Source organism: Impatiens glandulifera, chromosome 7 (assembly GCF_907164915.1).
Source record: "Impatiens glandulifera chromosome 7, dImpGla2.1, whole genome shotgun sequence".
In the NCBI taxonomy this organism is placed as follows: Eukaryota; Viridiplantae; Streptophyta; class Magnoliopsida; order Ericales; family Balsaminaceae; genus Impatiens; species Impatiens glandulifera.
This window is the reverse complement of record NC_061868.1, coordinates 34,422,810-34,439,812: the sequence shown is the minus strand read 5'-3', so window position 1 is coordinate 34,439,812 and position 17,003 is coordinate 34,422,810. Positions and strand designations below refer to the sequence as shown.

At 33.4% G+C, this 17,003-nt stretch overlaps 1 protein-coding gene across 1 annotated transcript; it reads left to right on the top strand.

The window, feature by feature from the left end:
• The first annotated feature begins 1,087 nt into the window (after positions 1-1,087).
• On the top strand, positions 1,088-2,184 carry LOC124909792 (uncharacterized mitochondrial protein AtMg00810-like). Its single transcript, XM_047450432.1, has 3 exons — positions 1,088-1,800; positions 1,879-2,003; positions 2,120-2,184. Exons 1-3 carry the CDS (start codon positions 1,088-1,090, stop codon positions 2,182-2,184), a joined length of 903 nt encoding a protein of 300 aa, XP_047306388.1.
• Positions 2,185-17,003: the final 14,819 nt, after the last annotated feature.

Below are 17,003 nucleotides of genomic sequence, written 5' to 3'. Positions count from 1 at the left end.
TTTGTCGGCTATGACCAAAGAAGGAAAGGGTGGCGGTGTATGAATTCATCAACTCACAAATGCACTATGTCGAGAGATGTTGTTTTCGATGAAATTTCTTCGTACTATATAAAGGATGTTGAAGAAACTATTCAGACTGATCTTCCCATTCCCACGTCTACGGGAAGCTCCTGTAGTAATAATAGTGATAGGGGGAGCCCTGACTTAGCTCAAGATACTTCAGTCGACGAAGGAGCCAAAGGTGAAAGGTTACTAGGAAGTCCACATCAGGAAGAATCAAGTTCAATAGACAAAATCTCATTTCAGTTTGTTTTCATTATCTAGAGTTTCTATTCACTTTCCAATATAATTCTTCACTGTTCGATCATCGAGGTCCTGGTTGTGACTTCGTTACATGGTATCAAGTCAACAACATAATAGGGAATCTCGACCAAAAAGAAACATTGTAAGGCCTTGTCGATTCAGGGATGATAATTTTGTAACAACATTTTCTTATTTCTTGGCAAACTCAATAGACGACGAGGAACCCACTTCTTATAATGAAGCAAAAAATGTTAAGGAATGGGTGGCAACAATGAAGGAGGAAATGCATGCTCTCAAGAAGAATGAGACATGGGACGTTGTTCCGAAGCCTCCTGATACTCAAGCAGTCACATGTAAGTGGGTGTATCGAATCAATCGATAGACTGATGGAAGCATAGATCGATACAAAGCTAGATTGGTCGCTCGAGGATTCTCACAGAAGTATGGAGAAGATTACGAGGAGACATTCAGCCCAGTTGCGAAGATGATGTCAATTCGCACTGTGTTGGCCTTAGAAGCAAGTTCTCGATGGAAGTTGTGGCAATTGGATGTCAAGAATGCATTTCTCTACGGAAAACTTGATCGTCCAATATATATGGAACAACCACCTGGATTCGAGCAGACTAGTGGTCTCCAATTGGTCTGTAGACTTAAGAAGGCACTATATGGATTAAAGCAAGCCCCTCGTGCTTGATATGGAAAGATTGCAGAATATCTTCAATTTTGTGGGTACAAGGCTTCAGAATCCGACTCAAGCCTATTTATAAAGAAGAATCATGGACAGATGGTGGTGGTGCTTCTTTATGTGGATGACATAATCTTGACGGGCAATAACTATGATGAGGTTGCTCGTCTACAAGATGAGCTCTCGCTCCGTTTTGAGATGAAGAAGCTTGGTGAACTTGGAACTTTCCTTGGTCTACAAATCGAAAATTTTGATAAAGGGTTATTTGTATCGCATATCAACTACGCAAAGAAGTTGGTAGAAAAATTTGGTATGACTGATGGAAAAAAGAGCTATACTCCTCTCGACGTAAATCCTAGACTTAGTCGAGACGAAGGAACATGTCTACCAGATCCTCGTCCTTATCGTGCTCTTGTGGGAAGTTTGATTTATCTGACTATAACAAGGCCTGACATTGCTTATGCAGTTGGAGTGGTGAGCCGATACATGCAGGAGCCAAGGAAACCACACCTCGAAGAAGTGAAGAAAATTCTGAAGTATATTAATACCTCACTAGATATTGGTCTACTCTACGAAAAAGATGCAAAATTCGTCTTGCAAGGATATACAGATGCTGACTTTGCTGGAGATCGAGACGATCGAAGGTCCACATCTGGGTTTGTTTTTCTTTGTGGAAATACTAGCATATTTTGGAGTAGTAGAAAACAAGGATCAGTATCCTTATCTACAACAGAAGAAGAATACAAAGCATTAGCTCACGCAGTACAGGAGTGCATATGGCTTCGTAGACTCTGGGAGGATTTTCATGTCAAGTATGATCAACCGGTTCCTATCCATGGAGATAATTTGAGTGCTATTAAATTGACTTCAAATCATGTGTTTCATGCGAGGACAAAACACATTGAGTTGGAGCATCACTTTATTCGTGAAAAAGTACTAGAGGGAATCATTGAGATGGTTGCAGTAAGGAGTGAAGAAAATGTTGATGATATCTTCACAAAAGCACTTCTTAAAGGTCATTTTGAAAATCTACGATCTAAGTTGGGACTAGTTCATCGGGTATCACTTTAAGGGGGAATGTTAGAAATTAAAGTGATAATAATAATTAATGTGTTTTGTTTGTTATTCTAGAGCCTCTTGGATTGTCCAAAGACTCTTGGTCTTATCTAGAAAATGAGACTCTTCATGTCTCTTAGTTATGCTTTACTTTATTTAAGAATTTGTAATCGTGTTCTTATTCTAGAAAATTCAATAGACAGAATCTCATTCCAGTTTGTTTTTCATTCTTTAAATTTTCTATTCACTTTCATATATATTTCTTTACGGTTCGATCATCGAAGTCCTGATTGTGACTTTGTTACACTTATTGTTCATCGGAAATCATTAATCCAAATAATGCCATCTTGACCTATTATTAGAGTACAAATAAGATCAAAGGATATCCCATCTGTTGTACTTCTCTGAACCTCAACCAATCACAATCAAGAAAGGTGTACTATCAAGTAAATATATCCATTATAAAGCAAATATATCTGTTAATATATTTGCCTACTTAAGAAGATAAAAATCATTTGCTTCAGTACCTTGCTCACCTTTCAACCTTACAACTTTTGCAACATGAATCCTTGCTATCATATTTTTTAATTTTTCATCATCACATTATCGTAAAAAATCTTTGTTCTTTCTTTATTAGATTCCCAATCCATAGAAGAAATGGGAACTTTAGGATTAAAATTGTTGTTCCTTGGCATTCTAATATAATTTAAACAATAAAATATATATTTTATGTTATTAATTAAATATAATTTAAACAATCTATATAATCCAATCTTAACTTTCAATTTCAACCCCAAAAATTATAGTAAAATTAGAAGGTAAATTTTGGTTGTCTGTTCATTAATCTTGCTTTAACACAACGTCTAATCTAAAGTCAGAACGAACCCTAAAACCAGAATAAACAAATCACAAACAAATGAATGAATTAATTGGAATAGAACATTCAACCATAAATGAAAAGGAAGTAGATACAAAAGAGAATAAAAATTATAAATTTCAACTATAATGAGAGCTAAAAGTTAAATGTAAAATTAATTGAAATTTGATTAATTTATTATACAAAATGAAAATCAAGGTAGAGATTCAAGAATGGGTTGGATGAGCAAATAGATGTTCTTAAAAATAAATTTCTAAAACATGATAGTCTTATTTATTATAAAGATTTGTGAGGAAGGTGTTGAGGTGTTTCTTACCATTGTGGACGGGCTTTAACTTCTGGGTAATAAACTGGTCAGGATTTTCTATTATGAAAATGGGTCAGAATTTTCTATTATGAAAACTAGTTAGAGTATAAATACAATTTTTTTGGTATTTTCTCTTAAGACACAATAAGGTTGAGAGAGTGAACAAATATTAGGCTTTTCTAGTTTCCTTCTTTTCTTTGGCTGATCTAGAGAGAGGTTAAGGGAGTTTTTGATTGTGGAGTATTTTAATTAATCCTAGAGTAATCACTTCTTTCATTTGAGAGCATGATATATAAGTTTTTACTATTGACATTTATTTGATTTAGTGGAACATATCCCACTCGTGGACGTAGGTCGATTTTGAACGAACCACGTATATTGTGTTATTGTTTTGTGCTATTTTAGTTCTTTGTAAATATGTTGTTCGTCATAGACGATTTGAAAACTGATTTGTTACAGGTTTGATTTATAAAAAGATTTGTGGTTTTGCTGATACAAAACCCAATAGTGGTATCATATTAGTATTGATTGGTTACGTATTTTAACATTAGAGCAAAAGTGTTCGGTTGGTTACTCGATGAAATTCAAAGAGGAGATCAATTGGTTTCTTTGTTGGGGTTTTTGTTAGTTGTTAAGATAGTAATAATGGGAAAATCTAGACCTAATATGATGAGTTTAAATGTACAACCTATAAGCAATAAAAACTAATGATTAGTGATCTGTTAGTTTCAGATGATTTGAATGAAACAATTGAAAATGAGGGTGTTAGACCTAAGAGTACAAAAGAGGATGATTGGACAAAGATAGATATGAAGGCGTGTAGCTTTATTCGTTCGTGGGTTGGTGTAAATATTACGCACCATGTTGAGAATGAGACTACGGCGTGTGGTGTATGGAGCAAACTTAAAGTTCTCTACGCTGTGAGGTTAGTAGGGAATAAAGTAGCACTGGTACGAAGGCTGGTGAACCTAAAGTACATTGATAATAAATGAATTATTGAGCACTTGAATGAATTTAAAATATTTTGAATCAGCTGAGTAGTATGAAGATAAACTTTGATGATGAGGTGCAAGAACTTTTATTCCTTGGCTATTTGCCTACGAGTTGGGAGACACTTACTATCACTCTCATCAACTTAGCAACAAATGGTAAAGTCAACATGGTATTTGTCACCAGTTTCTTACCTATCGAGGAGAATCAAAAGGGGTATAAACCCTCTAAGTCTGATATGTTGGTGACTGATAGAGAAAGATCAAAAGATGATAGAAGTGGTTCGAGTATGAGCAAGTCTAGAAGAAAGTTAAGAGTTCCTAAGAAGGATGGTGCTTGTCATTACTGTGGCAAATGCGTCATTGGAAAAATGAGTTCTGAAATTTAAAAATAATAAAGAAAATGGTACAGTGAAGCTAGAGAAAAGAAAAAGAGAGTGTAAATACATTTATTTATGTTTTAGATGGTGAACTGACATATGCTTCTAAATGTCAAGACTTTTGTCTTAGCACGTCTTCAAATAAAACAACGTGGATTATTGACACATGTTCCTCATTCCATATTACTCCATACAAAGGTTACTTCAAATCCTACAAAGTTGGTGATCATTTTGAGGTTTGCATGAATAATAGTAGTGTGTCCAAGATAATTGGTCTCGGTGATGTTATAATCGAGACAAACATGGGTTGTTTTCTAACATTGAGTGATATAAGACATGTTTCTGATTTGAGAATGAATTTGATTTCTACAAGTAAGTTCGATGATGGAGGCTACCATAATGTTTTTAGTGGTGGAGCATGGAAGCTAAGCAAAGGTTCCCTGGTTGTTGCACGAGGTAAGAAATGTTGTTCCTTATACAAGACAAATTTGAAAATTGTCTATGATGAAACATACTCTATCGTAATAGAGTCATCCTATGAGTTGTGGCCCAAGAGACTATGTCACATTAATGAAAAAGGGCTAAATGTTTTGATCAATAGGAACGAATTTCCGAATCTCAAGGATGCTCATCTTGAAAGTTGTGAGCATTGCTTGAAGGGTAAGCAACACATACTCTCCTTTAGTAATTTGAAAGTGTAACTGAAAAAGAATGTCATTGAGTTGATCCATACTGATGTTTATGGTTCTATGAAAATTAAATCTATAGGTGATGCTTCTTATTTTGTAACTTTTATAGACGATGCATCTAAGAAGGTTTGGGCTTATGATATAAAGTCCAAAGATGAGGTTGCGACAAGGTTGGAGATCTTTCACAAGCTGGTTGAAAGAGAGACATGAAGGAAAATAAATGAGGGTGCGGTCAGATAATGAGGGAGAGTCTATAGGCTCATTTGATGATTATTGTAAAGAGCATGGTATTTGACATTAACATACTGTGTCCAAGACTCCACAACAAAATAGAGTGGCACAGAGGATTAACAGAACAATGTTGGAACAAATGAGGAGTATGTTTTCCCATGCCAGGTTGACTAAACAATTATGGGTTGAAGCCATGAGCACTATAGTGTATGTGATCAACCATTCTCCCTCCAAGACATTGAATAATAAGTATGCAAAAAGCGCATGGTTAGGTAAGGATGTTAGTTATGACTATTTATATGTTTTTGGTTGTAGAGCCTTTGTGCATGTCAAAAGATGAGAGGTCTAAGCTATATGCAAAACCAGGCAATGCATATTTTTGGGTTATAGTGATGAAAAGTGGGGATACAATTGTTCTGACCTAGTGGATAAGAAGGTTTTGAGAAACCAAGATGTGATATTACTTGAAGATTAGACTATTATGAATTTTGAAGATGGCGACAAGTTTGATGCGCACATACATGATCTTCCTAGTCTTAAGTTGCCTCATGATGTCGAGGAGACAAGGCCCCATGTAGTTTCAGACTCGAATAGTGATGATGATGTTCCTTAAGGTCAAGTTGCAGGCCACGTAAATGATATAGAAACTAATCTTGGTGATAATATTGAGGCTGATTTTGAAGTTCAACAAGATGATGAAAATCAATAAAATCAACAAATAGAGGTACTTAGGAGGTATACTATAAAGAAAAGATCAAGTTCTAAGTATTCAGCTATAGAGTATGTCCTCCTAACTAATTATGGGGAGCCTATATACTATAAGGAGGCTCTTTAGGATGCTCACAAGGAATAATGGATAACTGTCATGGATGAAGAGATGTAGTTATTACTAAAAAATAGCACATATGAACTAGTGGAAAGACCAAAGAACATAAAAGTATTATAATATAAATGGGTGTACAAGATAAAGAAAGAGGGAGATGATAAAAAGCCAATATACAAGGCTAGGATGGTTGTCAAAAGTTTTGGCCAGAGGAATGAAATTGATTTTGACGAGATTTTTTCACCGGTAGTGAAGATGACTTCCATCCAGGTGGAGTTAGGTCTAACTGCTTGTATGAATCTTGAGGTTGAACAACTTGATGTCAAAATTACATTTCTCCATGGTGATTTGGATGAAGATGTTTATATGGAGCACCCTAAAAGTTACAATAAGAAGGGTGAGGAAAGCAATGTGTGCAAGCTTATCAAAAGTCTGTACTGTTTGAATTAAGCACCAATGCAATGGTATCTTAAGTTTGAGTCATTCATGACCATCCATGGGTACATGAAGACGTATAAAGATCATTGTATCTTTGTGAAAAAAGTTAGATTCTAATGATTTTATTATACTTCTCATATATGTTGATTAAATGCTGATCGTAGGGAGAGACAAACTTAATATTTCTAAGTCGAAAAAGGATTTGACTAAGTCTTTTAAGATGAAAGACTTGGGTCAAGAAAGACAAATTCTATGAATGCAAGTCATTTGTGATCGGGTGAAAAAAATGCTATGATTGTCTCAAAAGAGATATATTGAGAAGATTTTAAAAAGTTTCTGTATGGACAAGACAAGACCAGTTACTTATTCATTTGCTACACACTTGAAAATAAATAAGACAATGTCTCCCAAGGATGAAGAGGAAAAACAAGAAATGTTCAAGGTTTCATATGCTTCAGCAATAAGCAGTCTGATGTATGTAATGATCTGCACAAGACCGGATATAGCTCATGCGGTTGAAGTAGTTAGTTGTTTTCTTTCAAATCCCAGTAAGATACACTAGGAAACGGTTAAGTGGATAATGAGATATCTTCGAGGGACCTCCAAATACACTTTGTGTTATGGTACTAGAAAGACAAATGTTAAAGGGTTTTCTAATTCAGATATGAGTGGTGATATTGACACAATGAGATCAACATGAGGGTATCTGTTTACCTTTGAAGGAGGAGTTGTATCATGGCAGTCTCGTCTGTATAAATGTGTTGCTTTGTCTACTATAGAAGTTGGATATATTGCAATTATTGAATGTTGTAAGGAAATGATATGGATGAAGTAATTATTGAAGGAAACAAATATATCACAAGATAGGTATGTGGTGTTTAGTGACTCACAAAGTGCTATACATGTGAGCAAGAGTCTAAGTTTTCATTCACGTTCAACACAAATCAAAATAATGTACCATTGGATATGTGAAGTGTTCGAGAAGAATGAGTTATATTTGGAGAAAGTGCATACGGATTAGAATGGATCATATATAATGACAAAAGGGTTTCCAAAGGCAAGTATGAGATATGTTGTGCAAAAGTCAGAATGGTTCTGGAAAAGGTGTCACGATGATGAATGTTTATAACAACATTCTTCCATGGCTCGGAAGGGGAGAATTGTTGAGGTGTTTTTTGCCATTGCGATGGGTTTTAACTTTCGGGTAAGTAAACGTGTCATGATTTTCTATATTGAAAACGGGTCAGGTAAGTTAAAGTATAAATACAATTTTTTTTGTATTTTTATCTTAAGACACAGTAATGTTGAGATAGAGTGAATAAATCTAAGATTTTTCTGGTTTCTTTCTTGTTCTTTGGTTGATCTAGAGAGAGAGGTTGAAGGAGATTTTGATTATAGAGTATTTCAATCATTCCTAGAGTAATCATTTTTTTTTTCATTTGAGAACAGAGTATGTAAGTTTCTACTATTGACATTTCTTTGATTTAGTGAAACTTATTCTTCCCGTGGATGTATATTGATTTTGACCGAATCACGTATATTGTGTTGTTATTATTTTGTGCTATTTCAGTTCTTGGTAAATCTTTGTTTGTCTTAGACGATTTGGAAACATATTTGTAACATGTTTGATTTCAAAAAGATCTGTAATTTTGCTAATGTAAAACCCAACAAGAGGAACTTAATCTTAATAAATCTCTAAAAATCTCACTTGAACAGGAATCTCAAGAAAAATATTCACTTAATCGATTTTTCAAGAAATCTTACTATTCATCAGGAATCTAAAAAAAAAAAAAAAAAATGTTTGAACCATTCTTCAGAAATTGCAAGATGATAGAATAGACTAGATGATTGATCATAATAAAAAATTTGAAATAAGTTTCATTAATATGTCAGAAGAGAGAAAGAAAGATATCTTAAACTAAACAGAAAAAAAAGAAAGAAAGTAAGATATCTTAAATAATTAAAGTGTGAGAGTTGTTCCAATGTATTATTGAAAGTGAGAGAAAAAATGAATATAATTAAAGTGAATTTGTCAGTTGGTTTGTTGTTTAGTTTACGAAAATTTTGATGTTCTAAAATTTTGTGTTCTATTAGGTACTACAATCATAAAATAAGTTGACTTCTTATTTTTTTCATTACTTTTTATTCATTTTATAAAATAATTAATGTTGTTAAGAGTGGTACATAGTTATGTTTATATAATTTACCGAGAAAGTTATGAATTTTTGTAATGTGTTTCCAAAAGAAGCCGTCATCCAATCAACGATCTCCCAACACCCAGCTACCAAGTATTTTTTAAATTAAAAAATCAAGCAATTCTAATACGGTATAAATTGGAACATTTCACGAGTTTCAACACCCTGAATAATCTAGCATCAGTTAGAAACAACAATTCAACCTCCATTGCATCTTAGGATTGATCTTCAAACTTAATTTTTTTTTCCAAAATAACCCATATCGGGTTTTGATAGAAAATAACAATCCCTATCACTTATGCTTATACCAATAAACTTTCTCGGTAGATTGAAATCCTTCAATCAATCATCAAAATCAATAAATTTACTTTTCAATAATATAATTTTAAAAAACTAAAGGGATGATTACAACAAACCAAGGATAGATCGAGTAAGGGTAATAAAATCTCGAAAAATTTAATGTTGTTTTTTGCATTTTTCGTCACTTTTACGCATTTTAAAATTTGCCATTAAAATTATATTATTTTAAATACCGAAATATAATTTTTTGTTATTCCTAAAAATATTAGCTCAAAACCCAGCCATCCATACCTTATATATGAATATTGCCCTCCATAAGGTGACATGAATGAGTCACACATATATTTATTTTCACCGAATTTCATATCTCTAGGAAGATTAATTGTAACAACAAAAACAAATATATTAGTATAAAGTAAATTCAACAATTGGAAAATGTTTTATTTAATAGAGATGGTATAAAAAAAACCCATGCCTATAGCTTACACAATTTGTTATCCAAAGCAATATTTCAGTTCTATTCTTGATCAAAGACGAGTAAAAGACCAATTCAAACAAAAGACCATGTCAAAGTGTCAAACTGCGATCATGCATGCACTTTTGAGTCCTTTATAAAGAAAGAGAGAAAGAGAGAGAACGCTTTATATATAACACAGCATATATATATTACTCACGTACGAAGACAACAGCACAAGCTAATTAAGAATTCTCCGTACACTTCCAAACCAAACATGGTTGCTTTTCCAACTACAGACGAGCAGATCAAGGCAAACCCTAATGGACAACGCTGTGCACGTTTGATTCCATACCGAGGCCGAGTTCTAAAGAACGTCTTTAAAAAAGCATTTCGTTGCTTCACATTCAAATCAAATGTTGTCCTAAATTAAGAACACATTCCTTATTCTTTATTTCTAAGTTGACTGTATTGTCGTTTCAAATTAATGATCAAATTGTTACTGAAAGATTCAATAATACTAATAATAAAAGAGAATTCCGATCTGGATGTCTTATATGAAACATCATCACGTTTGTTTCAGAGGATTTAGGTTAACATTTTGAATGTTCTATTGACATAGTATTATTCGAAATTGAACCGTACGATCTATAAAATATACTTCTTAAAACCGGTTTCAAAGCCAGAAAAGAGAAATAGAGAGAGAGAGCGAGGGAGTGCAGTGCAGGTGGAGTAACTAAACTAACCTCGTGCGCGCGACGAACTGGCTGCGGAGAAGAATGTTGCGACTCTGTGAAGATTTTCGGCCGGAAAAAAGCTCCGGTGGTCTCGCGACTAAGGTAATTGCGACGAAGATAGGTCTGCGGCAACTCCGACGAACGAACGAGCGGGGAAGGAAGAAGGACTGTAGAAACGGTTAGAGTCTAGTTTGCCGGCAGAAAGTAAAAATGCATTAACATTTCGTTTCATTATTTAAAGCTTGGGCCTATTTTCTACAATTCGGTTTGTAGATTCAAGCCCAATTCTTTTAAAGCAATAATTTTCCTCTCATTTTTTTTCAAGTATATAATTGTAATGAAATGAAATATTATTATTATTATTATTATATATTTTTATTGAAAATTATAATTCAAATTATGTCTAAGATCGTAATAAATGTCCTTCAGTACTATTAAAACTCTACAATTACAATTAAAGAGTTTTTATATTTCAACTATTAAGTATATTTAATTTTTATTTTTATATATTTTAACTCCTTAGTTTCCTTATTATTATTATTATTTTTATAAAATCATAATCTTCTAATTTTAATAACACACTTACATTCTTAATCTACAATAAGGTTTTTTTTTGTTACTTATATTTTCTATCTTGGTATCAGAGTCATTATTCGGTTTTAACAAACCTCTTTATCCATGGCCTTTTTTTCAACTTTTTTCGTTTCAATCACTCATCTCTTTTACAATTTCACATCCATTAAACTCGATTACAAAAACTTTATTATTTAGAAATCTCAAATCTTACCTACCCTAAAAGGTTATGGCCTCATCCATATTTACTAGAACTTCTGCCCCTAAAGCCTTTCTCCAAGCCAATGTTGCTGATAAATCTAGTGTCCTCACTCCAAATCCTTCTTTTACCATCTGGGAGGAACAAGATCAGAGGATCCTTTCATGGTTCTCTCCACCCTTTCTGAATCCATCCTAACCCAAGTGGTTGGTGAATCATGCACCACATCTAAAGCCTTTTAGTCGACTTTAGAACGCACATCCGGATCTCAATCTCAAGCTCGTTTAATGCAGTTTCGTCTTCAGCTCCAGACGGTAAAAAAAGGCTCACTCTTAATGACTGAATATTTGCAGAAAATAAAATCAATCATTGATAGTCTCGTTGGTGCTAGGCAAAACATATCTTAACAAGATTTCATCCTTTATGTTTTGGGAGAACTCAATCCTTAATACGAATCTCTCACTGTAGCGGTAACCACTCGCACTGAACCCATTGCCATCGAAGACCTCCAATAAATGTTTCTTAAACATGAGATTCACCTTGAATCACTCAATTCTAACTCTCCAACCGATAATCTTGTTTTTGGATCAAGAGGGATTTTGAAACCATCATACTTCCAACGATCGTGACGTTCGGTCTCCTCTCAAAGTGATTACAGTGCAGAAAATGAAATTGTCAAAAGATTGAGCTTCCATAATTCTAATGGATATCAAATAAAGGGGCCTTCAAGTTCATCTAAATTTTTACACTCCGATCGGGCTTCTACTACCGGGTTAGGGTGTCCTTCTACTACTGGACCTTCTATTTTGTGTCGTGGGCCTTGTGGGCCCAAAAGAAAATAAAATACAATGTCAATTGTGTGACCGTTTTGGTCATGCGACTAATGTTTGTCGATCGGGTATATTTTGTAAGATTTGAAAATTTACATGTCATTCGATTGAAATTTGCCGACGTCATCAGAACCAAAGTTCAACGACACACTCTATTATGATGGCTACACCTTCGTCTATTTATGACTCAGCCCAGTATCCCGACTCTGGTGCTATATATAGACCATCTCATGACGAATCTTAACAACCTTAGTATCTTAATTCCTTATAATGGTATAGAAACTATTAAAATGAGTGACGATAACCCTCCTCCTATTTCTAATATTGGGCAATCATTCATTCCATGTTCCAATAAAAACCTTCATCACGTAATATATTACATTTCCCATTAATCACCAAAAATCTTCTAAGTGTTTCTAAATTTTTTGTCGATAATAATATCTTTATTGAATTTCATCTAAATTATTGTATTGTCAAGGATTATGTCACGAAGAGGGAACTCATTCGCGACACACTTTAAAATGGGCTATATCGCCTAAACTCAATCGTCAACCTTCCAACATCAAGCTCTTATTGGAACTCGTTAATCTACCAACTCTTGGCATCATCATCTTGAACACCCTTCATCATCAACATTAATCTTTATTATGTCTTTTTTTTCATTTATCTATTACTGGAAACAATAAATTAAGTTTTTTCAATCTTATCAATATGGAAAAACACACAAAATTCCTTTTCCTGTTTCTCAATCTTGTTGTAAGCCTCCATCAGAATTAATACATTCTGACGTTTGGGGTTCTGCTCCTCTTTTCTCTACTAACAATTTTCGATATTTTGTCCATTTTATCGATGACTACAGCCGCTTTACTTGACTATATCCTACATATAGAAAATCTGATGTCTTGCCAACTTTTATAATATTTAAGACACTTGTTGAAAAACAATTCAACACATCTATCAAAGCTCTAATATCTGATTAGGGAGGCGAATATAGGAGTCTGAAATCTTATCTTAAAACTCATGGCATCCAACACCGTCTATCATGCCCTCATACAAGTGAACCAAAATGATATTGCGGAACGCAAGATTTGACACCTTATAGAAATGAGTCTCACTCTTCTTGTTCATGCTTATATGCCCATATCTTATTGGGATGATGCATCTTCAACAAGTACGTATCTCATTAATCGTCTTTCTTCAAATGGTAAGCCTCGTCAATCTCCCTTAGAAATTCTTTTTAATCGTCCTCCTAACTATCTACCCCCCAAAACTTTTAAATGATCTTGCTCTCCGCTCACTTGATCATATAACTCTCACAAAATTGATCTTCAAACTCTAAAATGTATTTTTTTTTGCTATAGTCCAAATCACAAAGGATATTGTTGTCTACACCTTATTTCCGGTAGAATATATATATTTCGTCACGCCACTTTTGATGAACACACATTTCCATTTAAAAGTACATTATCAAACTCTACCAATCTTTCATCAACAGTCTTTCCAATACTGAATTTTCCTTTTTTTGCCACGTTCATCACCTTCAATCTCCCCAATTTTAACATCACAAATCTCTGATCTACCATCTTCTCCAACATCCAACATCATCATCATCAAACTCAAACCATCCATCTTCACCAACCAACTCGCCAATATCAAACTCCTATCAACCATCATTATCAACCAACTCATCTTCAATCAATCATCCTACTCCCATACGTGGACTTTCCACCATTAAACATGCTCCTGAATGTTCCTCTCATCATATGATCACATGTGCCAAAACTCGTGTCCTTCACAACGCCAACATTAGCATCATCTCCACCTCTCAACTCATATGTTTCTCTACTACCAATAAAGATACTCACTAGCGTTAAACCATGGTAAATGAGTTTAATGCTCCAATTCAAAACAAGACGTGGTCTTTTGTTCATCGATCCTCACAAAATATCGTGAGTTACAAATGATTTTTCAAAATCAAATAAAGAGTTGATGGTTCCATTGAACGTCACAAGACTCGTTTAGTTTCAAATTGATTTCACTAATAGAAGGCATTGACTATCTTAAAAAATTTAGCCTAGTTGTGAAACATACTACAATCTGAACCATCCTCTCACTTACCGTCACTTGTCAATGGCATATTCTTCAACTCGATGTTAGTAATGCCTTTCTACATGGAACTCTACACAAGAATGTTTTATGTCTCAACTGCCTGGGTTTATTCATTCTAATTATCCTAATCATGTGTGAAAACTTTACAAAGCACTCTATGGACTCAAACAAGCTCCCCGTGAATGGTTTACTACCTTGAAATATGCTCTTTTTTCCATTGGTTTTGAAGAATCCAAAAATGATTCTTCTTTATTCTTGTATCACTCTCCACAAATTACATCGTTATTTCTTGTCCACATGGATGATATTATATTCACTAACAATTTTTCATCTCACATATCCTCAATCATCTCTCAACTCCACATTTCCTCTTTAAAGATTTAGGTACATTATTTTCTCGGGATTGAAGCTCAACGATCTACCTCCGATATTTTTCTCTCTCAATCAAAATATATCAATGACATTCTTATACGAGCCAATATGAGTGACTCAAAACGTCATAATACTATAATATCTTATGGGTCATCTTTATCTCTCCATGATGGCGACACTCTTTCTAAGCTATTTCTGTATCGCATTATTGTTGGTGCTCTCCAATATTTGACGCATACTTGACCTAACTAGTATTTTCTGTTAACAGTGTCTGCCAATTTATGTAGTCTCATACCACCACTCATTGGCCTGCAGTAAAAAGAATACTCTACTACATTTGTCATACTCCTCATCGTGGAGTTCTCCTTTGTTCATCATATTCTTTTGATCTATCAGCCTTTTTTGACTTCGACTGGGCTAGTTGTCTGGACGATTATCGCTCCACAACTGACTACTGCATATTTTTTGGTGACAATCTTATCTCTTGGAACTAAAAAAAACAACAAGTTGTTTCTTGGTTTAGTATCGAGTCTAAGTATTTATCTCTAGCTAATGCCACTACTGAACTCATCTAGCTTTAATCCTTGCTACATGAACTTTGCATCTTCCCACCTCAACCTCCCACTCTATGGTGGATAACATTGGTGCTGCATTTTTGTCAGCCAATCCAGTTTTTCATGCTTATACGGAATATATAGAGATTAATTTTCACTTTGTTCATGAACATGTTGCTCAGAAATCTCTTTTCATCCGATACATACCTACTGATAATCAAATTGTCAACATCCTCACCAATGGACTTGTATCAAATCGATTTGCTTTATTACGTAATAAACTCATGATGTGTGCCTCCCCGTTTCGTTTGAACAAAGGTATTAAAGATTCTACAATTAAAGAGAAACACACTCGATTTTCTTAGTTTTCATATTCCAACTATTAAGTGTATTTAAAATCTGTATATATTCTAACTATTTAGTTTCTTTATTTTTGTATAAATTCATACTCTTGTAATTGTAATAATACACTGAAATACAATTTTTAATCTACATCAAGTTTATCAAGTTCATTGTTACTTATATTTTCTATCAGAGAGTCTCAATATAAAACTTAATAATATATCAAGTTTTGTACTTAATCTCAAACTATTATCTTGAATCTTGAGGATAATATTCTTGTCTTTATTCATTCAAAAGTGATGAATGATAACAAATTAAAAAACTTTATTTATAAAGTATTATGTCTTCTTTTGGAAACGGTTCTGAGTCTAAATATGAATGAAAAATTGAGAAATAATTTTTAAATGTAGTTATGATTGTATTTGGTATGAACAAGTGTAACTAAAAACTGTTTTTTAATTTATAATTTATATTTTTTATTTATATGTTTGGTTGAAATGTATATTGATTTTATATTTATTATAATTTAAAAGTATATTTTTATTTATTTATTTCGAAATGATAAAATTTAATTTAACTGTTTAAGATAATCTTTCATTATATTTGAGATTTTTTATACTAATTAGTAATAGCCGAGAAACATATTTTGCTAATGTGTTTGTTCACTACGTCGTCACAATTTGAATGTTAAAGAATCTTTAAATACACTCATTTCCTCTCCTTCATCACCATGAATATTCTCTTGCACATCACAATTATTGTCATCACCATCATAATCGTTATTCTCATTGCTAGAGTTGTAGTTTTTGTCTTCACCATTGTCATCTCCACATTCATCAACAATACGACGTCTCACAAAATTGTGTAAACACAAGGTTATTGCTTGTTGTCCGACATGCCTTAAAAATATTGTGAGTGATTAGTCTGGAAAAAATCTCTTATTTTGATTAGATAATCCATATTTGTTAGTGAACTTGTTTACTAATGTATTAAATACAATAACATCCATACGAAACTCAAAAAAACATGTTTTTGAATCTTTCAGTGTATCTTGTACTAATAAAAATCCACTTGTATAAGTTCACTCATTCTCTCCAAATAAATATTTGTGTCATCTTCAAACATGTTATCTACTTTTTCTACAATAATTTCAGCTGCTTCTTCGCCACATAAATGAAAAGTTGATCGGATAAAATCTATGTCAGCCATTTAATTCGTATAAAAAAGAATTTAAATAAAAATATAATTTTAATATTAGTAAAAAATTAACACATAATTAAATATGACAAAGTTCATGTAAGAGTTCAAAACTAATTAAGGTTTAATAGTATTATGGTAGATTAGTTAAACTAAGGAGTGACACATATAGTTCTTTAGTAATGCAACACAATTATCTTCTTCAAATAACATCAATGCTTCTCTAGCTTGTGGTGTACTTGTAGCAAACACAACATGCATCGATTCACTCGATCCACGTGGCCATCCCATATATTTGTTAACCTTTTAAATAAAGTTTTGGACTGAAGTAGGGTCTTCAATTGTTGGGTTCGAAGCACAACT

Bases quoted from the DNA above. Each gene is read 5' to 3' on its own strand.
- LOC124909792 (XM_047450432.1), top strand. From the start codon at position 1,088: ATGGTGGTGGTGCTTCTTTATGTGGATGACATAATCTTGACGGGCAAT. The intron at 1,801-1,878 runs GTATGATCAACC...GTTTCATGCGAG, and splicing joins TGGGAGGATTTTCATGTCAA to GACAAAACACATTGAGTTGG. The intron at 2,004-2,119 runs GTCATTTTGAAA...TTGTTATTCTAG, and splicing joins CACAAAAGCACTTCTTAAAG to AGCCTCTTGGATTGTCCAAA.